The 27,088-nt window shown below is 35.8% G+C and overlaps 3 protein-coding genes across 4 annotated transcripts; 1 reads left to right on the forward strand and 2 right to left on the reverse strand.

Annotated features, from left to right (window-relative positions):
* Positions 1–2,537: 2,537 nt before the first annotated feature.
* On the reverse strand, positions 2,538–15,895 carry LOC107596779 (endoplasmic reticulum-Golgi intermediate compartment protein 3). 2 transcript variants are annotated; one of them, XM_016287585.1, is made up of 14 exons: positions 15,687–15,895; positions 15,321–15,391; positions 15,050–15,137; positions 14,359–14,478; positions 14,039–14,132; positions 11,352–11,517; positions 11,197–11,254; positions 9,856–9,870; positions 9,488–9,519; positions 9,302–9,398; positions 5,030–5,094; positions 4,567–4,703; positions 4,374–4,429; positions 2,538–3,374 (listed from the first exon to the last, which is right to left on the reverse strand). In XM_016287585.1, exons 1-14 carry the CDS (start codon positions 15,772–15,774, stop codon positions 3,295–3,297), a joined length of 1,167 nt encoding a protein of 388 aa, XP_016143071.1. In that variant the 5' UTR covers positions 15,775–15,895; the 3' UTR covers positions 2,538–3,294. The 2 variants fall into 2 exon arrangements, with proteins under 2 accessions (XP_016143071.1, XP_016143072.1); XM_016287586.1 differs by lacking the exon at positions 9,856–9,870.
* On the forward strand, positions 5,348–9,256 carry LOC107596780 (reactive oxygen species modulator 1). Its single transcript, XM_016287587.1, has 3 exons — positions 5,348–5,561; positions 8,547–8,677; positions 8,806–9,256. The coding sequence occupies exons 2-3, from the start codon at positions 8,547–8,549 to the stop codon at positions 8,912–8,914; spliced, it is 240 nt and encodes a 79-aa protein (XP_016143073.1). The 5' UTR covers positions 5,348–5,561; the 3' UTR covers positions 8,915–9,256.
* Positions 15,896–16,959: 1,064 nt separating the features above from the next.
* cyc1 (cytochrome c-1) lies at positions 16,960–26,222 on the reverse strand. Its single transcript, XM_016287684.1, has 7 exons — positions 26,151–26,222; positions 24,111–24,301; positions 20,142–20,268; positions 19,739–19,896; positions 19,420–19,580; positions 17,660–17,760; positions 16,960–17,448 (listed from the first exon to the last, which is right to left on the reverse strand). The coding sequence occupies exons 1-7, from the start codon at positions 26,220–26,222 to the stop codon at positions 17,344–17,346; spliced, it is 915 nt and encodes a 304-aa protein (XP_016143170.1). The 3' UTR covers positions 16,960–17,343.
* Between the last annotated feature and the right edge of the window lie 866 nt (positions 26,223–27,088).

Genomic DNA, 27,088 nt, shown 5'->3' on the forward strand with positions numbered 1-27,088 from the left:
CTCAGTGCACAGGATGGACATAAACCAAGCCGAGCGAAAGAAAGATAGAGATGGCGGATAAAAAACAAAAGCGGAAAACATCTGCGGAACAAAAGAAGGCTTGTGTAAATATCGGATCAGTTTTCCAGCACTGGAGAGAACTCAAGGAGCGGAAGGCCTGCGATCGGACACCGAGGTTGCTTTGTTTCTTCTCGATAGGTGAGTAACACCGTGTCTACACCGGACGTTGTCGCAACAGCTAAAGTCTGTCTACACTGGACGCAATAAAGCGACCGTTGAAAATCATTTGAAATTTGTGTCAATACGTCATAAATAGAACGCAGCAGCAGTTTACTGTCGGGGATTTGTCGTGCTGCGCCGCATCCAGTGTAGACAGCATCACTGATTATAATGAGTTCTATAGTATTTTGTCGCGCCCCTCGCGTCCGGTGTAACATTAGTTTTGCTTTGTTTCACAGAACTAATCGTTGCCTGGGTTGGGTACGAATGTGTGGGGCGGAGCTATCAAAATAGGGGCGAGACCCTTTTGGGGTAGGGGAGTGTTTGTTTTGGTGAATTGAAATATCAACATTGGCTACCAGAAATAACTTACCCCACCTTTAATATTTATGCAAATAGCTTTCTGTATGCATGGAACAGAGTCCAGAGTATTGCATTGTGGGATATAATACAGTATACACAACATGCTCTGGTTGTATACTGCATATTGCAGTACTGTAATACACTGAAAGTGATCATCGCTGTAAAAAAGTGTCACTGTAAAACACCATTTTTGCTGTCCTGCTAAATAATCATTTTAGTAAGAGATACTAAAATCAACACATTAGAATTGTGCTGTGTACGACCACATACTGCACTGTGTACTGTATCCCACAATGCAAAGCAATACTGCATGACGGAATGAGCTGGAAGTCATATCTGATGTGATTTTCAACATCTTGATCTTTTAAAAAAGACAAGTAGATGTCACTTGCTAAATTAAACATACAAAGTAATATGGTCGTGTGACATGTAGCATATTACTGTTTTAAAATGTTGTCATTCACATAGCACACACATTCATATAGTCTTATTAAAAAATAGTATGCAGTAAGCAGACAAGTATGACTAAAGTTCAGTCAGAGTCAGGAAACACACATCTGGAAACATTTCCATATGGAATGAATTAGACAAAAGTCTCTAAAGATTTAGTCTGGACGTCTCATAACACCGCTACACCAATTAAACGAGCTAAAATCGCTTTCTTGACTAGTTATGTTTCAGCACAAAGGCAGTTGTGACACACTTCCCGGAAATTACTCGTGGCAGTGTGTTCAGCTCGCTATAAATGTGTTCCCCATTTTATCTTAAAAAAAAAGGGGGAAGACAAAAAATAATAATCGTTTTGAGATTTTTGTGCATCTCTAGGAATACAAGCGCTCCACCTGGTGGTCAATATTACTTGCTCTCAGCTGCTGGAAAAAGTTTCCCGTCAAACAGTCAGCTCTTTGTTCTGAGAAATTTAGGGAAAAAGGTCAGTGGATCAGTCACATGAAATAATTAATACACAGCAAAAGACTGTCTGTTTACAGAGAATGACCTTTAATTCAGATCATCCTCAGGAAATAGCAAGACTCTGACTGTGTTCTCAATGATATTAGTGTACTAACTAAACGCGTTGTACACTATATATTGCACATTAGGTTTAAAACACATTATGCAATAGAAAAATTCAAACAGTAGTAAGTTACTTCTTGTCATATGATCTGATTACGTCGTTTGTGTAATTTAATAATAAATCAAGGAAATAAAAAGTTATTTTGCAGTTTACAGTAAATCCAACTTCGTGTCACAATGTCTTGGCAATTAAGAATGTGTAAAGGAGATGATCAAAACATTGGTTTATACTGATTTCAGTTCATTAGAAATCAATCGTAGAGCACTACATTGGGGGATACAGTACTGCATATTTCGGCAATTTAATACACTATGATTAAGCATTCACTAACAAAATTATCATCTCGGAAATAAAGAGCATCATTTTTCTTTTTTTTTTTAATTTGGTGCAAAAATGTCAATTTGTTGCTGTCCGATTAAATAATCCGTTTAGTAAGAGATGTTCAATTTTACACAGTAGATACAAAAGTATAGTATACTGCATTTGTGGCAATGTAATACACTTACAGTTATCATCTTGGAAGTAAAGAGTGCTATTTCAAAATGTAAAAATGTCATGGCTGTCCAATTAAATAATCAGTTTAGTAAGAGATGCTAAAATGAACACTAAAATCACCTTATACAGAAATATGCATAAAATAATATAGTATGCAGTTTCCTACCCAGTCTCTCCATCTATGTATGCTTTGTTTCTATAAATCAATAAAAATGATAATTAAATCAAAACTAAGCACTTAAGCTTAAATAAAAATTAAACATGAATTTTCATAATCTTGATTAAAAGCATCACTGTTGTGCACTACCTCTGTTCTCCAGTTCCGAATTTAGGTTCCAATTCAACAGTCACTTATTCACAAGAAAACAGTCACTGAAGTTCAGTGTTACATTTATTTCTCATTTTAAAAACTGCTTCGAACAATCAAAATATAAATACATTTTTCCCCACACACAATATAAACCGGCAACAAAACATGACGAGAGCTCTCTCATACCAAACACCCATCTGCAAACACACACACACACTCGCAAACACACACCCCAGCCCCTGAATTTAGAGTTAAAGGTGCAATTACAAAAAAACCAGACATCTGTATAGACTGCAGTCTCTGTGTTTCCGTACAGAGTTTGTGTGCTTGACGACAGAACAGGATTCCTGTTGAGTTTGCTTGTGTCTTTTCCAGTTGGACAAAGGCTGCTGCTTTTGATTCTTCTGTAGGGACCCAAACTCATTCAAACGACTGCTGGTTTAGTCTGCCAAACTCTGATAGTGTATGACAGGCAGGAAAACACTGGTTTCGCGATCAGGTAAAACTACAATTTGCAAAATCAACCAACGAGTGATTCATAAAGGACAAATAAAGGCCAAAATCTGAGAAAGAAAACTTTGATTTGCAGAGGTTAACAACTGTTGGATCAGCATACTGCAGTGCTAATGCGAACGTTCGTACGATCCTCCAAAATACAGTCGGCCAGTGTCTTAGTCACAGGTCCTTGTGCGGTTCCTGTGCGAGGGGCCCGTGTCGATGGATACTGCTCTGTGGCCACAACAAGAAACAGTCTGGGGCTTTCATTGTGGCACCTTCCCTTTAAAACACAGAGGTTTCCAGACACAGTCATGCACCCAGTGTCCATGTGGTGCTAGGATGCTTTACCCAGCTCAATCTTCTTCTGTATGGCTCTTGCTGAGTGGTATATCAAAGAATCGATAAGTCCAGCAACTGCAGGAACAGGAGAGAAACAGACTAGATGAGATAGTGAGCTCATCTACATCTGCCAATAACATCCCTGGAGGGGTAAACTGATGCTTGCATGTTGCATTCACATGTTGTATACAGTAAAGTCATCAAAACCATGAAATCACACAGATGAAATTATGAGGATTATTGAGTGACACAAGTACTAGTCAATAATTCTATTTCTTAAAACTGAACAATTTACCTAAATCCCAATATGTTTACATAATGGCTGCAATTTAATTAAATAAATATTTATGTAACTTATAATTAGTGACAAAAATGCTAAATTATAGCTTAAGGAAATTTTAGTATTGTAATGTTAGTTACATTGTAAAATAAAATTACTTTATTATATTTTTATTTTGAATTATACTTGATTTTTTTTATAGTGAAGTATTAAAATAGCAATATTTCTTACTTAATATTTTATGTAATGATAAGTAATATTATTAATGAACAAAAATGTTAAATAAAAACAATAATTATGATGATTAAACAACAACAATAATGATTATTATTATTATTAATCTATAGCCATATTAATATGCAATCACACATTTTGACACTCTAGGCTTTAATATTAAAGGTGTTCACATACATGCTGGACACTTGCTGACTGCTTTTTTTTAATCATCTGGTCTAACTTAGCCATTAAAAATGCTTTAGGTTTACAAAAACTAATCTTTAGCATTTAAGCTTAAGTCTGTAGATCAAAGGGTTTTTAAGATCATGAGAAACAAATTCAGTGAAGCGTGTGGAATCTTGTGACTGTGCCTTACTGAACAGTACAGTTGCTCTTTGCTGCTGAATTGGAAACATGATGTGCAAGACGGTTCTGAGCATATACATGTTCAAAATGCTACCGCCACAGTAAAAACAAGCAGTAAAAGGAGGTTTACAGTCTACATTCTTTCATTCTGCGCACACACAGTACATTTCTGTGAAAACCACTGAGGTACAAAACACTGAATGGAATCTCACCTGTGAAAACACCTCCTATAATAGCACAAACTCCTGTTAGGAAATGGGTGAAAGACCTGCGGATGAAAACATGTGCAAAAATATATCAAAATCTATCCAGCATGCAACATACATTGCATCAGACTGTTTCTTTCAATCAACGTGAACTAAACCATGACGTTAACAACAAAAAAGTTAGTTTACTAAGACATACCTTTGCTTCTCTGTGAATTTGACCATCATCGGAGACAGTTCATAAAGCACAAACACCCCAGGTAAACCCTGATCTCCAATCAGCCCGTTGGCTACTTTCTCATGTCTTGTTACTGAAAACTGGTTTGTTTTAACAACCTAAAATAAAAGACAAACACATGGTTTCTTTTATCACCCATGTCTACACAATTCAAAGACAATAACTGAAGCAACCTAAAGAGTTTTAAACATACAGGTGCATCTCAATAAATTAGAATGTCGTGGAAAAGTTAATTTATTTCAGTAATTCAACTCAAATTGTGAAACTCGTGTATTAAATAAATTCAATGCACACAGACTGAAGTAGTTTAAGTCTTTGGTTCTTTTAATTGTGATGATTTTGGCTCACATTTAACAAAGTTATTGTCAGTGCTGTAAAACCTTAATAAACACGAAGCACCAAATGTTTAGCTCAGCTCTCTTACCTCTCCATCTGCTTTAACATATATTGTTGGCACAATTTTCACAAAATACTGGTACATCATTGATGCTGTAAAGAGCAAAGAGTGCAAAGGTCAATCTAACATACAGGATCTCAATCAATGTTTTGTGTCAGTAAGAACAATGGGGTTTTTTGTTTACACAATGTCATGTGTTTATATTTTTGTTCTAACCTTTATATTATGATAGGGAATACATTTAAAAATTGCTTTTGGGAACAAATCTAAAAATTGCTTTTGTATAAGAGATTATAGTAGTGATTGTTTGGCGTTAATATAGGCCTATTTAAAAGAAACGTAAAAGAACCGTGAGTCTCCGGTCTAAGCACGTGATTGGCTCTACCGCTAGATGGCGCTGCAGCGCTTCACAACCCTACATTCTCCGCTTGTACACTTTAACACCAACCACTTCCTCTCAAGTAATGGCGTCCGTGTGAGACAGACCTGTAGCAAACATTGGACAATTTTCTGAGAAAACTAACTAATAGAGACACACTCATATAGCGATTTGAACAAGGTAAGCATACTTTCTTCGTATATATTTTATGATAATTTATCGTTGCGAACATTACAGTGCTCGGCGGAGTTTGTTCAAGGCCAGAGACCTTGATGACATTTAACAAAATAAACGACTCGCGTGCAATATATTCAGTCTTATATGTTTTAGTTTGACATAACTGTAATCTTTATTAATTTAAACCCCATAAATAAGCCAATTGCCGTTCAGTTTATGTAATTACCTTCCCTTATATAACACGCAGGTGTGTGGTTTATCAGTAAAACCTAGTGAGCCACCTACCTAGACAGCATAGGTACAAACAGCATTTTGGGCATTATAGAGGTCATTGTCAAAACGCGTCTATTATGACCAAAAATGAGTTTTCAATAAATAAATAAAAAGTTTATATATATAATAAATAAATATATTTTTGTTTTTATGTATTTCTATTTACATATGTATATAAGTTTAATTTAAATTACTTTAATGTGGTGTAATGAGTCTGCACTGAACAGTCCAGCTTTATTTTCCAAATTCTGGGTGGCAGTTGAGGACCGCTTGGGTAACCACTAACTCTTGTCTCCGGTTCTCTCATTTACTGTTAAGGATATTAAGTGAAGAATAAAGATCATGTTCCATGAAGATATTTAGTAAATTTCCTACCATAAATATCAAAACTTATTTTTTGATTAGTAATATGCATTAAGAACTTCATTTGGACAATAAGTCGCTTTTCTCAATATTTAGACTTTTTTTTTTTTTTTTGCACCTTCAGAGTCCAGATTTTCAAATAGTTGCATCTCAGCGAATTTTTGTCCTATCCTAACAAACTATGCATCAATGGACAGCTTATTTATTCAGGTTCCAGATGGCGTATAAATCTCAATTTTAAAATATTGACACTTATGACTGGTTTTGTGGTCCAGGGTCACACACACACATATATATATTAGGACTGTCAGGCGATTACAATTTTTTATCTAATTAATTACAGGGTGCTGCGATTAATTAATCGAATTAATCGCAAACTAAATGTGGCTGTGAAAATACCCCCAAAAGATAATTTAAACCTATTATTGTGTTAAATGTTTAGGCTACAATGACCTAACAAAGTATGAAACATAAAAGGTAATTCGAGAAACATCTCGAATAAAAGTCACTAGTGACCAATACAGCTTACAACTGTGACGCGAGCAGCGCGACAAAATACTATAGAACTCATTATAATCGGTGATGCTGTCTACACTGGATGCGGCACGACAAATCCCCGACAGAAACCTGCTGCTGCGTTCTATTTATGACGTATTGACACAAATTTCAAATGATTTTCAACGGTCGCTTTGTCGCGTCCAGTGTAGACAGACTTTAGCGGTTGCGGCGCGGCAACTGTCACGTCCGGTGTAGACACGGTTTAGTTACCAACAGTATTCAAAATACTTTCTTTTGCACAACATAAAAGAAGGTAAGTCATTCAGGTTTGAAACAACATGAGGGTGAATAAATGACAGAATTGATTGATTTATTTATTTTTGGTTAACTATCCCTTTAATGTTTTTTTTTTAATTTTTTATGAAGTGATACTCTAAAGAAGAAACAAAACTACCAGCAGATGACGGTAAATGTCTGAGTTGATTCGTTCAAACGGCTGATTCATTCAGGAATTCAGTAAACGGCTAATCATTGGTTAACACCATTCGTTCAAAACGCGGATTGATTCAGAAACTAAACATTGCTTTGTTGCTCTGAGATACACAACAGTTCTGCTGTGACTTTATAGGTAATATTTTCGTTGGCAAAATTGGACGAAACGCACAATATTGTTTAAAATTTGCACAATATTAACTTATTTACTGAACTGTTGTATAAAATCACATTTGCACTCGTGTGATATTGCTCTTGCTGCTGGTGTGATATCGCTTATAATATGATATAAATGAGATATGAACTTATACAGGGGCATTTATTTTTCCCCAATATGAATTGAATTTCTAGGGCATAGCTGCATTTATGGAGTAGCGGCGCGGCAACTGTCACGTCCGGTGTAGACACGGTTTAGTTACCAACAGTATTCAAAATACTTTCTTTTGCACAACATAAAAGAAGGTAAGTCATTCAGGTTTGAAACAACATGAGGGTGAATAAATTACAGAATTGATTGATTTATTTATTTTTGGTTAACTATCCCTTTAATGTTTTTTTAAAACATTTTTATGAAGTGATACTCTAAAGAAGAAACAAAACTACCAGCAGATGACGGTAAATGTCGATTCGTTCAAACGGCTGATTCATTCAGGAATTCAGTAAACGGCTAATCATTGGTTAACACCATTCGTTCAAAACGCGGATTGATTCAGAAACTAAACATTGCTTTGTTGCTCTGAGATACACAACAGTTCTGCTGTGACTTTATAGGTAATATTTTCGTTGGCAAAATTGGACGAAACGCACAATATTGTTTAAAATTTGCACAATATTAACTTATTTACTGAACTGTTGTATAAAATCACATTTGCACTCGTGTGATATTGCTCTTGCTGCTGGTGTGATATCGCTTATAATATGATATAAATGAGATATGAACTTATACAGGGGCATTTATTTTTCCCCAATATGAATTGAATTTCTAGGGCATAGCTGCATTTATGGAGTTGTTGTCCTGCATCATATTTGTCAACAGTCAACTGTATGAAATGTAAGATGACGTACAGGTCTGGGGGCGGGGCCAGTGCGTTAACTGCGTTAAAATATTTTAATCGCGTTATTTTGTCATAACTAATTAATTAAGTTAACACGTTGAACTGACAGCCCTAATATATATATACACACTTCATTACACACACACACACACACACTTTTATTGCATGCTACTAAAATACAAAGTATTATCCTCTTTCCAGATGCCGGTGACAGTAGGACCATATGGACAGACGCAGCCCGGCTGCTTTGACAGAGTCAAGATGGGCTTGCATGCTACTAAAATACAAAGTATTATCCTCTTTCCAGATGCCGGTGACAGTAGGACCGTATGGACAGACGCAGCCCGGCTGCTTTGACAGAGTCAAGATGGGCTTCATGATGGGTTTTGCCGTGGGCATGGCTGCAGGTGCCATGTTTGGAACGTTCTCCTGTCTCAGGTATGAACAACAGCTGTCATTTTTAGGGTTATTTATTTTTATTATTATTATTATATTTAGTAACATTAACTGCAACTGGTACTTTGGCAGAAATTCTGTTTTAATAGAGACCGTTTCATTCTATCCAGGATCGGCATGAGGGGTCGAGAGCTGATGGGTGGAGTTGGGAAGACCATGATGCAAAGCGGTGGCACATTTGGAACCTTCATGGCTATTGGGATGGGTATCCGCTGCTGAGATCACACTAATGGCACTTCTAAAATTATAGAACTTTGAACCATTTCTAGATTCATCCATTTGTTATCATATCACAAGGACACAGGTGTCAATAAAAACGGATTAAAACAATTCTGTAAATCTTGGGCTCAATCTAAGATGTAATTATTATGACACTTTGAGGACAACCCTCCTTTTCATCGGTGTCCAGCAGAATAGGTTAAAGTCAGCTACGTGGGATTGACCTTTAACAGTGACCTTTCTGCTGTCTATGGAGGGCTGACAATGAAATGACCATGGAGAAGATAAAGAAGGGCTCTTTAATTCTGGACAAATCTATGTTCTCAGCCATTCTTTGAAATAATGATTTTTAGTTTAGGCATGAAAATAGAAATGACATGCACTTACCTTGAGGTGCTGCTACATTAGTACCATCTAAAGGGTTGATAATTCCTGGATAGTCTTTGCCGAATGAAAGATGTTTGATGAAATGTGTCATGTTGATCTGTGGTTATACCAAAAAAAAATTCTGTTAGTTCTAATATTTAGGGCAATGGCAGATCAATCTTATTAAAAAGAAATGAAGCAACTCACATTGTCTAGCCCAAAGCTTTGCAGATCATGAACTGAAAATAAAATAATCAATTAAGAACATGAATGAATGTTTTCACAATTTATAAATGCATCTTAAGTGAATTTAATTAGCCTAGAAATTTGCACATATTTCAAACAAAGGCAGAGCGTAATATGTTAAGTGGTCACAGATGCCCTTGCTGATGAGAATCATGACAAATTAACTGACACTTTAAAGCCACTGCAATGTCTAATCACAAACTGACTATTTGTTAAAGTCTAAATCTCAAAATATGTGCAGAGAAAAGCAGAATTACTGATGTAGTAACAAGGTAAATTCTAACTTGTCTTGCAATAAAGATTCATTAAAATATAAAAGATCAACTTACTTTCCACAGCATGCACTGCAGAAAGAAAAGAAAATAGTCACTAAGTGGGTTTTGTTTTTGCAAAGCAAAGTTTTCAAGAGGAATTAGTGACAACCACTGACCCTTTAAGCTCAGAGTAAATTTGTAATTGCCAAATTATCATCTTTATTTTTGTGTGTGAAGTAGGACTATTGAAATATTGTTTGGTACCTGAACTCAGGGTCTGTAAAGGTGTATTAATAAGTACTGTATATGCACTTCAGCCATTGGAAGAATAGCCTATGCATGACCAAGCATAACTGGTGTTAGTTCTGTACCTTGTTACTTAGAAAGATTGTGAGCTTTGGTGGGAAAGCAAAGAAACCGTTTTGTCCCAAAAAGTTAAAAACCAAGACTTCCCAAATATAATTTCATTAATAAAACGGCTTTGATTTACAGCATCAATGGTCAACACCACAAGGAAATTAGTGCACAGAGGAATTCATTAGATCTTAAAGGCACACTTGCATAAAGACAAGATCAGAAACTATTCATCAGCCCAGAAACAAGGCAACTGGTCAGTATAAAACTGAATTTGAATTGATTTAAACTACAGATTCTCAGGTGGACGGACTGATGAACGGTTTTGAGAAAGGCAGAAAAAAAGCAAACATGCAGGACATGCATTGTGTATTTCTCTATATAAATACAAATGCAGATCTCAAGACAACACTGAATGTCTCACCATGTACAGTGCCTTGCGAAAGTATTCATACCCCTTCATTTTTTTTTTCACGTTTTGTTATGTCGCTGCCTTATGTTAAACTGCTTAAATATACTCACAGGTTAACTTCACTCGAAGTGTAGTGACATCTACAAGCAATATGAATGCTCCTGAGCTAAATTTTAACTGTCCCAGATAAGGGTATGAATACTTACGCAATGGAATCATTTAAGTTTTTTATTTTTAATAAATTTGCGAAGATGTTAAAAACCTGTTTTTTGCTCTATGGAGTATAGATTGATGTGGAAAAAAAGTAATTTAAAGCAGTTTAGCATAAGGCAGCAATATAACAAAACGTGAAAAAAAATGAAGGGGTATGAATACTTTCGCAAGGCACTGTACATCTTTGCATACTAAGAAATGAGAGGCTACATGAAGCATCTGACTGCATGCAGACAAATCAAATTTTCAGGTCTGACGCATATTGGCAGGCACATAGGCTTAATATAAAAGCTGTTTCAATTTAGATTTTTGATGTAACACAAAAGGTCCAGTCCTTAAAAGGGTTAATGCACTAAAACTAATAAACATGCCTCTGCATCAGACCTAAGAGCTTTGGTTTGTGTTCGATTCATTCTTAACTAAACCTGAGTCTTTACCGTGTACATGAGACTGCTGGAAGCTCTTTCCAGGGGCAAAATGGAAATTTCCTGCCACCTGGAGCAAGATATAGGAAATGTTGTGATTTATTTTTTTTAAATATAGCATGTACTTGAATTCAATAAAAATACTGATTCACAGGGCTGCATATTACCTTATTGACCTCCAGAAAGCCGTAGACTTGACATCCCTCATTCTTCTGTTCCTGCATCTTCTGGCTGAAGCCCTCTCTCTTACACTGCTCAATGGTGTCGGGGTTCTTAAACGCCCAGCCACGCCGCCGGTACGCCTCCCGCACATCATCACAGGTATTACAACACCTGCAGAACAACCAGTTAGTGTCTTAAATCACAATCACAAGCTATTTGGCCCTATATACACCTGCTATTAAAGGGATAGTTCACCCAAAAATGAACATTTTGTCATTAATTACTCACCCTCATGTTGTTCCAAACCCGTAAAGACCTCAGTCATCTTTGGAACACAAATGAAGATATTTCTGATGGAATCTGAGAGCTCTCTGACCCTCCCATAGACAGCAAGGGTCCTTAAGGCCGGGACACACTAAGCCGTTGGTCGGCCGCTGGCCAACATCGAGCAACGGTCGGGCTAGTTTGTTTGGTGTGTTCCACTCGTCGGCGGCAGTTTGCCCGATTCAACATGCTGAATCGGCGTCGGGACCGTCGGCGCGAGTGAGAGCTCTGATTGGATGTTCAGTTTAGTGAACGAGTCAGTGCCCGAGAATTAAAGCGAAAGTGATGAAAACAAGCACGTAAATGAAGGCGGTAAAGACAGAAGGCTGTTTAAATGTTACGTGATCTTTCCCAATCATTCTAATACGCAAATGTTTTCATAAAAACATGAGCCGCTTAAAATGATTAAAGTTATCAACTTTACTGATATTCAAAATGGTAAGCAAGTGCTGCTTTGTTTACGTTTCGTATATATGCGTTTATCTCGTATATCTTTGTTTCAACACTTGTCCCTTTAGACTTGCACGCTTCATTTGCTGCTTGTTTTCTTAAAAAAAAAAAACTAACACTTGCTTTCTAATCTTTTTGTATTCTATCTGTTTTCTTTTCATTTATTATACAATTAACAAAAGCAAAAAAGATCTCTAACACTAGCTTGCTCTATTCTATCCGTTTTCTTTTTATTTATTATATTATTTAAAAAACCCTTGCTACGTGTACTGCGTTAAGCTGAGACTTGTTCTAGCACTTGTATATCATTGCTCTTTTGTTGATTTTGATTGCTTCCATTGTCCTCATTTGTAAGTCGCTTTGGATAAAAGCATCTGCTAAATGAATAAATGTAAATGTTTCGGTTTCTCCTTTTGAATGACGAATATATACTATTGATAGCTGATGATATAGACAGTTAATTCCTCTCACGCATACGCAGAACGCATGTGTTAGTTTGCCGTCGGCTGTAGTCTGTGCGGTGTGTTTGAGCACAGCTTTATGGTCTGATGCGAGGCGACAACACCCGTCGGCTTTCGTCGCCGCTAGTTCTTTGAAGTCGGCTTGGTGTGTCCAGGCCTTTACACGATCAAGATCCAGAAATGTAGCAAGGACATCGGTAAAATAACCCATGTGACATCGGGGGTTCAACCGTAGTTTTACGAAGCTACGAGAATACTTTGTGTGCACAAAAGAAAGAAGAAAAAAAAGACTTTATTCAACAATTTGTCTCCTCCGCGTCACCCTGGCGCCATTTTGGAGAGTATCAGCTGAACGTAAACAGCGTATGCTATTCTGTGTCAGCTGCGCCACGCATATACATTGTTTTCATTCAAATCAAAGCGTAAACGACGTAAAGTGTATCCGCGTGGGGCAGCTGTTACAGAATAGCATACGCTGTTTACGTTCAGCTGATACTCTCCAAAATGGCGCATACTTTTGCGCACAAAAAGTATTCTCGTAGCTTTGTAAAATTACGATTGAACCCCTGATGTCACATGGATTATTTTACCGATGTCCTTGCTATTTTCTGGGCTTTGATCATGTAAGTATCCTTGCTGTCTATGGGAGGGTCAGAGAACACTCAAAAATATCTTAATTTGTGTTCCGAAGATGATCGAAGGCCTTACAGGTTTGGAATGACACGAGAGTGAGTAAATAAATGACAGAATTTTCATTTTTGGGTGAACTATCCCTTTAACATCAGGCGCTGATCAAAAGCAGTGTTGTCACTGTCACCTAAAACTATTAAAATCATTTTTATTACTTCAAATAAAGCTGAAATATAAAAGAAAAACTTAAGAATTAGAAATGTTGCCATAGCAACTAACTGAAATAAAATGTTTGAAGAACTAAAATTACTAAAAATAAAATAAGTGAAATAGAAATATAAACAATACCAAGTCAAAACACAAAATTAGTAAAACTAAAATTTTAAACTAAATATTAATAAATAGTCATTGTATATACACAATACTACAATAACACAGATTGTCATTTACACTTTGCATTAAAATGTCTCAAATACATATATAGTTTACAATACAAATGTAATTGTAAATCTGACTGGTTGACTGACAATTCAGCTGCCTAACAAGGCAATTTCGTCCAACAAAAGAAGTGTGAATACGGAGGCCCTGAAGGAATTGGAAACTTCTAATTAATCTCCTCCACTTTCATTTAGCCATGTGGTTATGAATTTGAACTATTTTGACTATGTAAGCACCTGTCGATTTACCGGATCGTAACTATAGCTTTCAGAACTGGCTTCATGCCTGCAGACAGACCTGTTCTACCAGCAGTTTCCCCATCAGGAAACCTCTGCTGCTCTGTTTGTGGTGGTGGTGGTGGTGCATTATCAGACAAAGGTGAAACTCACTTTAAATCGTCAGTCTCAGCTCCATAACAGCTCTCGCAGCGGTCAGGATCCAGCTTACTGGGGTCAAACACCCCTTCTTCATCTATCCCCAAATCTGCACAGAAAGGACAAGTCAAATCAATGCGTATATTCAAACTAAGTTTGTAATTACATATCCTACTTTTATTTAAAATTGGCCATATTTCTCTCTTTTTGAACTATTCCTGAAAAGTATTTTAAGTGTGTGTGGAAAGAGTTCAACTTTACAGGAATGATGTAATGTACATTTTTCAGCAGTATATCAGAAAACACGAATATCAGCTTGATATGATGATACTGACCATGTTTTTCAGCCTCTGCTGTGACTGGCTGGCCCTCTTTGTCGAGTCTCTGTTTAAACAAGTTATGCTCCACATCTAGTTGCTGTTCTCCTGCTACATCCATGGCATCAATGCTCAAATCTAAGAAATTACAAAAGTGCAAACAACTCAACAACCTGTGTGGCCAGAGAAAATAACCTCAAACAGCTGGATTAAATATCATGATGACATTATCCTCAATTAGGCAAGTATCAGTTTGCTTTTGCATGATTGCATCAGGTTTTTGGGGTGATATCTCTAATCTTTATATAATGTGTTTTTTTTCTGGTCTGTATTCTTTCGGTATCCATTAAAATAAACCTACCATAAAAAATACAGACCCTTCATTTCTTTGCAAGTGGGCAAACTTACAAAATCAGCAGGGGATCAAATAAATATTTTCCCTACTGTATATAACATGGAAACTTGCTCGAGACACTGCAATCTACAGAAGCTATGGCCAGACATTTTCAGGTCATTCGAACCCAAAAATATTTCACGGTATAATGCCTTCTTTCATTTTACAACTCCTTAATCAAGCCCGGTTCAAAAGATCATTTGATATTTGATTTAATTGCTCTCATATGGTTTTATAGTGTATTACGAACAACAGGACCGTAACTTTTATCTACAAATTATGCAAAAGATAAATCAGAACAAAATGTTTACTTACAGGCACAAGGCATATGTGGAAATATAACATCAATGTTGATTCTTAGTTTGTCTCCTCTGGAAGTGTCTACAAATAGTTCAGGATGGACCTAAGAGGTGACATCAAAGCCAGAACTCAAATATATTTCATCAAAGTTTTATGAACCGCTCTTAAAAACGTACAATAATACTATTAACAAAAATAAAATCTACAGTCACTATAGACAGACAGATGTCATGAGATTGAGTCACAAATATATTATGCAGCAGGTTGTATTAAATCATTCACCCACCTCCTTAGTTAGATAATACTGTAGCTCAGAGAAGAACAGAATCAACATGATAAGTCCACTGATGATGGTCACTATGAAGTGAATGGAGAACATGTGAATTAGAAACAACTTCCTAAAGACTGATTTACATGGCATTTAAATCACAGTCACATTAAACATGACTCTTTATCTCATACAGTTTGGGATTTAAGCGCCCCAGTGACACATTCCAGTCAAACTATGTTCATTTTTGTGTCATTTCAATATGTAATTATATGTGCATATTTTACGACTTTATGTTAATTAGCACTGCTTTCTCCCCACGAGCCTGTGTGTATGAATGGCGCTCAGCACTTCTACAGCTCTCGGTGGATATGTATCACTCACCCGTGGCTCCTCCACATGTTTTGATCCTAAAGTCCTCTAGAGTTTTCGGATAAGCGTCAAATTGTTTAAGTTTATTTAACGCATCCATTCTCCCTCTCGTGCGGCGGTAAAGCTAGCCGTCACTTCGATTTCCAGTGACCCATTTCCGGTACACCAAGGAAGTGATGGAGTCCTCTCAGCCAATCAGATTCCACCGCGTAGCTGGAGCGTCCCTGGTATGTTGACCCTCTAGTGGTAGATTTCTGAATATCTGCATTCTTTAAAAACATTATTATTAAAAAGTTTGTATTATGCCTTAACGTGGATTTCAGGACCTCCTTAATATACTATTTATATATTAGCCATTTACATTTGTAATTACAGATGAAATGCAGGCTCAAGATCTGCATAAAATATAACCAAACAACACGGCTTTAATTTTTTAAATATAGATATTGATAATATGTGCACATTTTGTGTCGTTTAATTGATTTACTTTGTAAGTGTAATCTGATTTTGGAATTTTGTTGTAATGTTATTAATTTACCCAAAATTAATTATGGACTGAACCTTAAACATGGTTGTATGAATATAAACTAATTAGGATTTATTTTTTATATCCACAAACCATATATATATATATGTGTGTGTGTGTGTTATTATAAATAATTATATAAATTAGTTTTACTGCCGTCACTTTTTACTTCATTCTCACTTGTGAACGTGGATATACTAAGTTATAAATGATTTTGTCTTGTACCTCCTTCATTTAATCAGTATTACATTGTAAAATGTAAAAATATTTTTTACACTGTTGTTTTAACAGTTCAGCCATTATTTACAATTATCTTGAGAGGTCTGGCTAAACATTACCCAATGTTCTCTTGATAAATATTAGTGACTAAAACAGCCAATTAACTCTGCAGTTATGAAGATCAAGGTGATGCCTGTGCATGTTTATCTAGAGAAAGTTACAAAAACATGTAAAATACACAGCACAGTTATGAAGGAATGGCTATTGAAAAATTAGTATTCTGCTTTATGGTGCCTCACAACCTTCAGGAAATCCCAGAAAACAGTTAGTGTAGTTGATGTACTACATTTTATACACGTCTAAACTATCGGCATCTGTTCTCATTAAAACTACAAAGTTGGGATGTTACAAACATCACCATACATCTGATGATACAATCATTTTTGGCTTTAGGTTTGTTTAGGTTGCTTAGGATAAAAATCAACAACTGAACAAATAAATCTAAATGAACAAACAGAAAGAATCAGGTTGCAAACTGCCAGATGTGTTATACGAGGTCATTAAGGTATACCACTTTTATTAAATATTTACACAACAAAGTGTAGAGAACCTACTGCAAGGACAGATCTCACAAAGCACAAGCAGGTTGCAAATGTATTTTTGATTTTCGCCTCGCGTGCCTTACAAACAACCACAAATAATTCATTGAGATAGTATTTATTTTACAGTAAAACATCACAAAGGTTGTCTCCGGACCCACTCCCCAAGTCATTTAGGAGCAAGGACACCTATCTGAAAGGATGTCCAGCGGTTAGTGATGATGGCAACCTTATCTTGAAGCATTGTGCATTCTGAAAAAGATCGGACAATCGTGAATATGGGTTTTAAGTTGTGTCAAGGCCAGGTGAAGGCAGCAGTTTGGCTTTATTTGGGAGGCCTGTAGGCGATCTTTCTGCTCTTCATCACAGACCACCTGTGCCTCTTAAGGTAATAGACCAGGGGAACAAGTATGGAGGCGCCCATCAAAATCTGCAGAGAGAATCAGAGAAAAACAATAAGTACTATTTTTTTTTAAGTGATGGTGCTTTAATGAGAGATGAAACATCTCTACGTGCATGTTTTGCTCTTTTGTTGTGGGCATTTAGTATTGCAATTCCATAAAGGGCACTACATAAATCTAATTTCCACCAACATCTGAAAAAAAACTTAACTGGTAGAGATGAAAAAGAAAAATACAAACCTTCAGTCCCATACGTTTACGTTGGTCATGTTCTGGTTCAGCCGCCCACCTCAGGAAAGTACAGACATCTTTAGCAACCTGGCTCATGGTGGCAGGGGTTCCTATGGAGGAGAAGCGAGTTATTAAAGGGGTCATATGATGCTTTTTTAAAGATCATTATTTTGTGTATGTGTTTTAACAGAATATGTTGGCATGCTTTAATGTTCAAAAAACACATTATTTTTCAAATACTGTACATTATTGTAGGTCCTCTATGCCCCGCCTCTCTCAAACGCTTCGTTTTCTACAAAGTCCCTCCTTCCGAAAAGCGCAGTCTGCTCTGATTGGCCAGCTGACCCAGTGCATTGTGATTGGCCGAACACCGCAAGCACTCGTCGGAAATGTAACGGCCCTTACCATAATCGCGAGCATCATCTTTCAAAATAAATGTAAAGACATAGCCCGAAAGGGGAACAGAGTCGTGTGACACAGACAGTGATGAAGCTGGTCTCTCTCTCGCTCTCTCTCTCTCTCTCTCTCTCACACACGATGCGCAAAACTGTGTTTTTCCGCATTTGAACAGTCAATAGCAAATACTTAAACTAATAACAAAAACAGTAGCTGATTCAGAAGCACCAGATTGTCATAGCAAAGTCAGAATGACCTCCTCTCCTAGGTTCACGAAACGGTCGTCCATAAAATGCATTGCTGTTCTGTTCAGACAGTGATGAAGCTGGTCTCTCTCGCTCTCTCTCTCTCTCTCTCTCTCACACACGATGCGCAAAACTGTGTTTTTCCACATTTGAACAGTCAATAGCAAATACTTAAACTAATAACAAAACAGTAGCTGATTCAGAAGCGCCCGATTGTCATAGCAAAGTCAGAATGCCCTCCTCTCCTAGGTTCACGAAACGGTCGTCCATAAAATGCATTGCTGTTCTGTTGTAAGTAATCTTAAAGATTCCTAAATGCATCTACTTTCGGAAGGCCAAATAAAGTGCTTTTGCTTTCGCCTAGAAACACACAGCGTCTCCCTGACATGCTGCTTCAACACTAACTGCGGTTACTGAAACCACGCCTTCTTTCTTTGCATGCACATTTGGGCGGCATTATGCAAATATTTCCACATAGTGAGGTAGATATGTAGGGGCGTGTTAGAACGAGCCATTTTAGGGGGGCGTGGCAGAGTCTCAACTTTGATAAAGAATATCTCTTTGGTTTTGAGACTTTAGTCTTTGCAACTTCAGGTATCTTATCTATGCACAATCAGCTTCTAACACTCCAAAGAGAAAGGAAAACTTGAAATCGCATCATATGACCCCTTTAACAAACGTTGACATGTATGCAATACTTAATGTTACTTCATGTCCTTTAGTTGCAATAGATGCATATAATTCAGTAGATTTATATTTAGCCATTTAACTTTCTAAATTTATAGGCAAATCAAATAGGATGATTTACGAAACAAGTCATTTACAGCCTTGGCAGAATTGAATAATAATCAAAGCTCAGAAAGCATGAAATATAACCCATGAGTAAAATATTCATTAATTAATGAGAATGCCAACAACAGGCTGACAAATATCGTTATTATATTCCCTCCTTTCCACCAAAATGAACTAAAAATCTAAATAAATGCACAATATTTCGAAAGGCAAAAAATAAAATACATTTTATTTAATAACAAACATATTAATAAGATCGATCTGTTGACAGTCCTACAATAAATATGAATGTGTGAATAAAAAGGGTAATGATAAAAGAAAATATTACAAACTCACCATCATCATACTCGAGCACCTCATTGTAGATGGGTGGTGCCATACCAACGGCCTGGCCAGGGAAATAAGGGTTGTAATAAAGGCCCTCCTTCACAGACACACCAGCTGGAGGGTCACAGTAACCGGTCAGGAGAGAAAACACGTAATCTTCCCCTCCATGCCTGAGCGAGAGAGAGAAAAAGAGTTTATAACTATAAGATCATGATAAAGAGGCTTTAGTGATGCTTGTGGCAATTTAGATGTCAGAAATGTGACTTTTTTTTTTTTTTTTAAAGTGTAAAATAATGACTTTCACACCTGATCAAAAGTAATTCATTACCTGGCACTGACAATATAGCTGAGGTCAGGGGGCAGAGCGCCGTTGTTAGCAGCACGGGCCGCCTCAGGGTTTGAGTAGGGTTTGGGGAAGTAATCTGAGAGTTTTCCCGGTCGGGTGAACATCTCTCCAGTGTCATCAGGACCATCCACAACTTCAATCTGGATAAAAGAATATTAACATTACAGACAAAGCACACAGTACAGATGTTTGTCAAAGACATTAAGCTGACCATACCATTAACAAAACCCTCTGACCCTACGCTATTTAACCTTCCAAGAGAAAATGTTAGTGGTGCTTGCTTCTCTGTGTAAAATCTGCCACCACAACTGCCAGGGTGTGACAATTGAGCAATGAGACAATTATTTTGTAGTTGTGTTTGGGTAAACATCTTAAGAAAACTGACCTCTTCGGCCAGGGTCTTGACCTCTGCCTCTGTGTGTGACACTCCCACCAAGTTACGGAAGGCCAAATACTCCATACTGTGACAGGCCGAGCACACCTGCTTATATACCTGATACCCACGACGAATACTGAAAAACAAAGCCATTATAAGACTGGTTAATTCTGAATATTTTGATACCTCTGAATTTTGATATGCTGGTCATTTATATGTGCACTTCTTCCTATAGGTTGTCAATAAGAACAAATATTTATTGTACTGCAAGGAATATCCTGAAAATTAATATTCTGTTGTGAATATGCAATGTATAATAATTATATCAGAATATAAGGGAGAGTGAGGGAAACTATCACTTTTACTCCAGTAGGAGAGAAATTAGATAATACTAACATGTCTAACTACTATTAGGGCTGTCAAAATGGTTGAAAAACTGAATTCGAATTTTGTATTATCAATATTCGAATTATATTAGAATTTAAAAGGTATAATTTCAGTTAGGGGGATTAAAAGCTTTTGGCTTCTCTCCTAAGGCCACAAGAGGGTGCATCAAGCAAAATATTACTAATGCACCTTTCTTCGAAGCAATAAAATGTGACCCTGGAGCACAAAAGCAGTCTTAAGTCGCTGGCGTATATTTGTAGCAATAGCCAAAAATGCATTGTATGGGTCAAAATTATTTTTTTTTCTTTTATGCCAAAAATCATTAGGATATTAAGTAATGATCATGTTTCATGAAGATATTTAGTAAAATTCCTAGCGTAAATATATCAAAACTTAATTTTTTATTAGTAATATGCATTGCTAAGAACTTCATTTGAACAACTTTAAAGGCGATTTTCTCAATATTTAGATTTTTTTTGCACCCTCAGATTCCAGATTTTCAAATAGTTGTATCTCGGCCAAATATTGCCCTGTCCTAACAAACCATACATCAATGGAAAGCTTATTTATTCAGCTTTCATGTGATGTATAAATCTCAATTTCAGAAAATTTACCCTTTGTGGTCCAGGGTCACAAATAACACGACTATCTTTGAAAAAAGTGCATAATGTTTAAATTAATGTTTATAAACTATATACAGTTAATTAATTTGCTTAAAAATGTATGTGGGTCAAAGACAAAAAAAGGTTTAAGCATAAAAACAATAAGTGCTTTAAATTGTTGTTTCCCAAAAAAATATATATATAATTCTGTTTAATTCAATTACAATTTAGTTTTTGTTTTTCTGAGCAAAAAATAAATATCATACATTTTCCCCTGATTTACAGAAGAGACCCACTAAAATGTCATTCAGTGTAACAATCTTGTCAGCAATATTTACAACAAAAATCAATTTATGACATATTAAAAGACTAATTACTTTCACCCCAGATACTAATTAGTTGTAATTTTACATTATCCTAGGTTCTGCCCATTTGTCAGTAAGAATTTTTTCTCATTTAAAACACAATCAAATTTAATATGCTCCCTTATTCTTTTATATATTTTAATATGTACACATCAGAATAAGCATGTTGTTTGAATTTTTACATAAATATTGTGTTACACTAAATGACAATGTAACATTATTTCAACCAAATGTTGACATTTTATTCTCCAAAAACTTATTTGAAACCTTAAAAGTAGAGACTTTACTTACATTTAATGTGCTTTCTATGGACACAAAATCACTTTTGTAAATTTATTTTGTATGTATGTATAGTTTAATACAAAGGACCGAAAACCAATCACAAAGAGTACTTTCTTCATTTAAATACAAGAGATGCAGTGGGATGGGGAAAAACCACCATAAAGTCTCGAGACATGTTTTTTAAAAGTTGAACTTACATTAATTTTACATGGCTTTCTAAACATGCGGCTCTCTTGTGCGAGACGCGAGTGCAACGGTGATAGACGACCCTCTAGAAAATGCGATAAATATGCGTTCTGTGTGAATGGCTTGGTTTCAGTTTTGATGTAAACAACATCATCTCCGCATTGATGTTCTCTTTTTCCACAATATTTTGAATGAACAACGTAGCAGCGCCGCATCCAATGGGTTCAACTGGATAAGATATGAAAAACATTAAAATGCAACGACACTTACATTGTCATCGCATCTTGCGTGCCACTGATAAGGCTGCCTGACGCACACCTAAAATTGTGCAGAATGTGGATTTTTATTTTAAATTCGACGAATATTCGAAATTCGAATTATTTTTGGACAGTCCTAACTACTATATTTATCTCCATTTATCTACTTATTTTTTTAAAGATTTGTGTTTTTAATGGAGCAGTTTATTGACTCTTTAGACAAAATCTACTTTACTTCTATACATCAGGATTTTATGGCTCATATATGACAGTAAGAATATGGAGAATATGAGATTTATATCCAAATTTTACAAATAAACCTTCCTCAAAAGTCTGATGTATCATATTTGATAAGGACATTTTAACATGAAATGACATATGAATAATCAAGTATACCCAAGTTTCTTCTGTCCAGTAAAAGTTCTTACATAAACATTACTAATAACATAAAAGCTATTCTTACATTTACTTTATAAAAATCAATAAAGAATTCACATGTCACATGATTTAAAGGTGGACATTTTTACAACTATTTTCTCGCTAAAAAAAAAACGTGTGAACTATCAATCAGATAAAAGATGGCATGTAGTAGATTGTGTACAACAGGATTTTTAAACAATTTCGATCATGTTGATCATTTAGAGGCCTTAGTAATCTGCATTTATGACACATATATGAAATATGACACAGTAGGCTGTAGGGTTAAGAATATCTTCTATCCTGTAAGGCCATAGAAATATAACTTTTGGAAAAAATGCTTAAAAATGTTAAAATATTTTCTCATGTCTCATTTTGCCGTTTCATTAAAGACGACGTACTATGCCCCTTTTTACAATATGTAAAATAAGTATCTGGTGTCCCCAGAATGTGTCTGTGAAGTTTCAGCTCAAAATACTCCACAGATAATTTATTATATTTTGAAAATACCTATATTGAGTGGAAGCAGAAGCATGCTGTTTTTCGGGTCTGTCTCTTTAAATGCAAATGAGCTGCTGCTCCCCGCCCCCTTTTCCAGAATAGAGCTGCGCCATTACAGCTCGGACCTCCTAAAAACATCTGTTATGGTTCTGATTATCATGTTTATCGCGCTGAAATCATGCGTTTTAAACCATATGAGTTTAAACTTCTGATATATACGGTTTTCTGAGAGCACACGGACAGAAAGCGGCTGTCACAGCATGCGAGTACCAAACTAAGTTCTCATTCACACACAAGTTTACGTTAAAAACACACACGAGTTACAAAAACAGTCGGTTATGTCTGTGAAGGTATCCTGCTGGGAAATAAATCGCATGTTTATTTTAGATCTAAATAGTGTTCTGTGTTCGTCTGTGCAGACAAAGGCAGAACAGTTAGTATGTTTTGCTCAAACTTTCGCCATGGTATTAGAACTAGTACACTGTTGTCGCTTGTGAAATCAAAATGACGGTGCCGTGGGTGGAAACTTACAGATTAAGGGGCGGTAATATTATAATGAGATCCCTTTGCCATGTCACCAAGGGAGCGAAATCAGACACGCTAGTTTTCTCAGACGCTTGCAGAAAAAGGCTTACCAAAACAAAGTTACTGGGTTAATCTTTTTCACGTTTCCTTGGTTGGTAGATGCACCGGGGACCTGATTATAGCACTTAAAACCTGGAAAAGTCAAATTTTCATGATATGTCACCTTTAAGCACAACTTCAGTACCCACTGGTGTGAGTTTGAGGTGACACTTCATGTTTGACTGAAAAAGTGTAAACCATTTTCAATCAATTATTTAAGTTTTAAAAAATCTATTATTTTGCATTTGGTGCCGCTAGTCATCATGCAGAAATGGCACACATCACCTTTAACGTACTGTTACTACAACGTTACGAGACACTTTGAACATCTTGCATGCCCTGGTTCGACCGTGGTACCTGGCATGGTCGAGGGAGGAAAGCAAGCCGTTGTGGCTCCAGGGGTATGATGGTGGGTGCAGCTCCAAATCAGAGGCCTTGACTGACTGCTGCAGCATCAGAGCCAGACCTGCTCCTCCTGTCGTCAGCACTCCAATCGTGGTCAGGGCTATCTTCCTTCCCTTCGGCAGGCTAGCGAATGACATGTTGGCCTAAAAAGCAAAAATTGTTGGCTAGGATTAATTGTCAGATAGTAAACTGATGGATAATGTGCTTAAATACAGCTGATTTATTGCACAAACATGATGACCGTCATCCCAACATGCACACATTAAATGTATGAAGGGACCAATGTGCATATTTCAATGAGATGAGAAACTGAACTATTACCATAATCATATACAAATTAATTTATATGGCACTCCAAAGTAGTAACAAGCAGTCATGTCCAAAAAACATTAAAACTATGAACTATTAAAACATAGGCTACATATGACAAATTCTGAACCAATGTAGGACAGCCATAAATGCCCATTAAAACACCTTACAAATACATGACATTCTATTAATTATATTACAAATACGGCAGAGTACAAAAATTTGGGACCACATTAAAAATCTACACTTAAACCTGTGTAAATGATGTGTTAAGATTCTGAAAAATGTTTGTATGATATCTAGGTCACTAATCAAATAAGCAAACCTGTGACTTTTACCAAATTAAATTCTTTGTGCAAAATACAGAATGACCATAAAAATAATACTCAAATCATGCTAGATGTCACTGGTCATCTGGTTTTACACAAACTTGGAGTTTATGCCAGGCCAGCTCAAATGTTGCTGTCATTAAAACAAGTACTTGGACATTATGACATTCATATTCACTTTTCAATTCAACGTTTGACTTGAATTACGCTTGTAATACAAATTATAATTGAATTATTTGTGGAGATCATATCATATGCCAAACAAACAGAAATAGTTGAAATGTTGGGTTAAACTACGAGGATTAAAAATGTATTAAAGTAGTGCTGTCAAACGATTAATCGCATCCAAAATAAGTTTTTGTTTACAGAATACATTTATGTGTAATGTGTATATTTAATATGTATATATAAATACACACACACACATGCATGTATATATTTCAGAAAAAAAATGTAATTTTAAAAATGTTGTTTATATATTAATTATATTTATTTAAAATATAAAATACATTAATATAAATATAGACATGTAAATATTTTCAAAATACATACTGTACGAGTGTGTATTTATATATGCATAATAAACATACACAGAACACACACATATATTACGCAAACAAAAACTTTTATTTTGGATGCGATTAATCATTTGACAGCACTACTTAAAAGCCTTGGATGGCAAAGACCAGTGGTGTCACCTCCCAGGATAGCAGCTCGCATCAGTTATAAGACTCCAAAGTCATTTTAATCCAATTACACATGCTTTAATATGTATATATAAATACACACACATATGCATGTATATATTTCAGAAAAAAAATTTAATTTAAAAAATGTTGTTTATATATTATATTTATTTAAAATATAAAATACATTAATATAAATTTAGACATGTAAATATTTTCAAAATACATACTGTACGAGTGTGTATTTATATATGCATAATAAACATACACAGAACACACACATATATTACGCAAATAAAAACTTTTATTTTGGATGCGATTTATCATTTGACAGCACTACTTAAAAGCCTTGGATGGCAAAGACCAGTGGTGTCACCTCCCAGGATAGCAGCTCGCATCAGTTATAAGACTCCAAAGTCATTTTAATCCAATTACACATGCTTTCTTACAAATGATCCTCCTTATTAGACAGTTAATGTGTTATGACACTAATATAAAACAACAAGTATCATGAAGCGAATGGAATAAGAGCCACAGCTGCTGTGACCTTGCTGTAGACTATACACTGTAAAAGACGCCGGGATATGCCAATGAAAAAAGACGTACATCTGCATCCTTCACGCTTCAGAATGTGAAAACCAAGCAAATAAGACAGTATGTGTCCATACCCGTGGAGTATGAATGGATTTGGATGTGTTGAGGAGGGTTCTCCCGGTGCCGACGATAAAAGTGCTGCACATATCTGGTCAAGGTAATCAAATTACAAAACAACATGCGCCTCACAACAAATATACATCCACTGACAAACTTTGCTACTTTTGCTAGTTCATTCATTACTTGGGTTTGAGCTTGAGGCCTTGACAACGCTGCGTTTATTTTTGGTTTACATTTTACCATGGTAAAGTGATGGTGTCAGATGATAATGGTGTTTTGATATGTGTTATGGAATCCATGTACTATAATATTATTTACAGGTCAAACTAAATATCTTTATTTTTATTTTTTTTATGAGATTTGTCAAAGTTTATTTTAAAACTCTGTTAAATTTAAACTTAAATCGTTTAAATACATTTATTATAGCAAATAAATATAGCAAAAACAAATGTGTCCTATATTTAAATAAACATAACATTTACATTACATTTAATTGTAGTTAATTAACTTTATTTTTTTATTAATTTATATGGTTTTATTTTTACATTTATTTTATATTATAATCTTTTTTTATTTGAACATAATCTAATCAGTCACATAATAGAAAAGGTAGTACCATGTTACTTGTGTTTGTGTACTTCTTAGAGTCATTGGTACTAAAATTGTGTGGTTTTGACTATTGTAGTTGCGCGTTATTTCCTGTAGATAGCAGTGTGCAGCAAGTGTGCACAGACAGCTGTCCAGCTCCAGTGAGCCCTAAACAGTCAATACAGGTAAAACGTAATGAATAATGGAATACAGCACTCATGAGTGTTGTCTGTACATCAGCTTTAGAATCATACCGTGTTCATACAATACTAGCAAGTGGTATTATCCAGAATAAACGTTTGTTATGCTCCTTTTAGTGAAGTAATTTCTTAGGATAAATCTAAGTGTGGATTGTGTGGATCAT

The sequence above is a fragment of the Sinocyclocheilus grahami genome, unplaced genomic scaffold (genome assembly GCF_001515645.1).
Source record: "Sinocyclocheilus grahami isolate Dianchi unplaced genomic scaffold, SAMN03320097.WGS_v1.1 scaffold223.1, whole genome shotgun sequence".
Taxonomy (NCBI): Eukaryota; Metazoa; Chordata; class Actinopteri; order Cypriniformes; family Cyprinidae; genus Sinocyclocheilus; species Sinocyclocheilus grahami.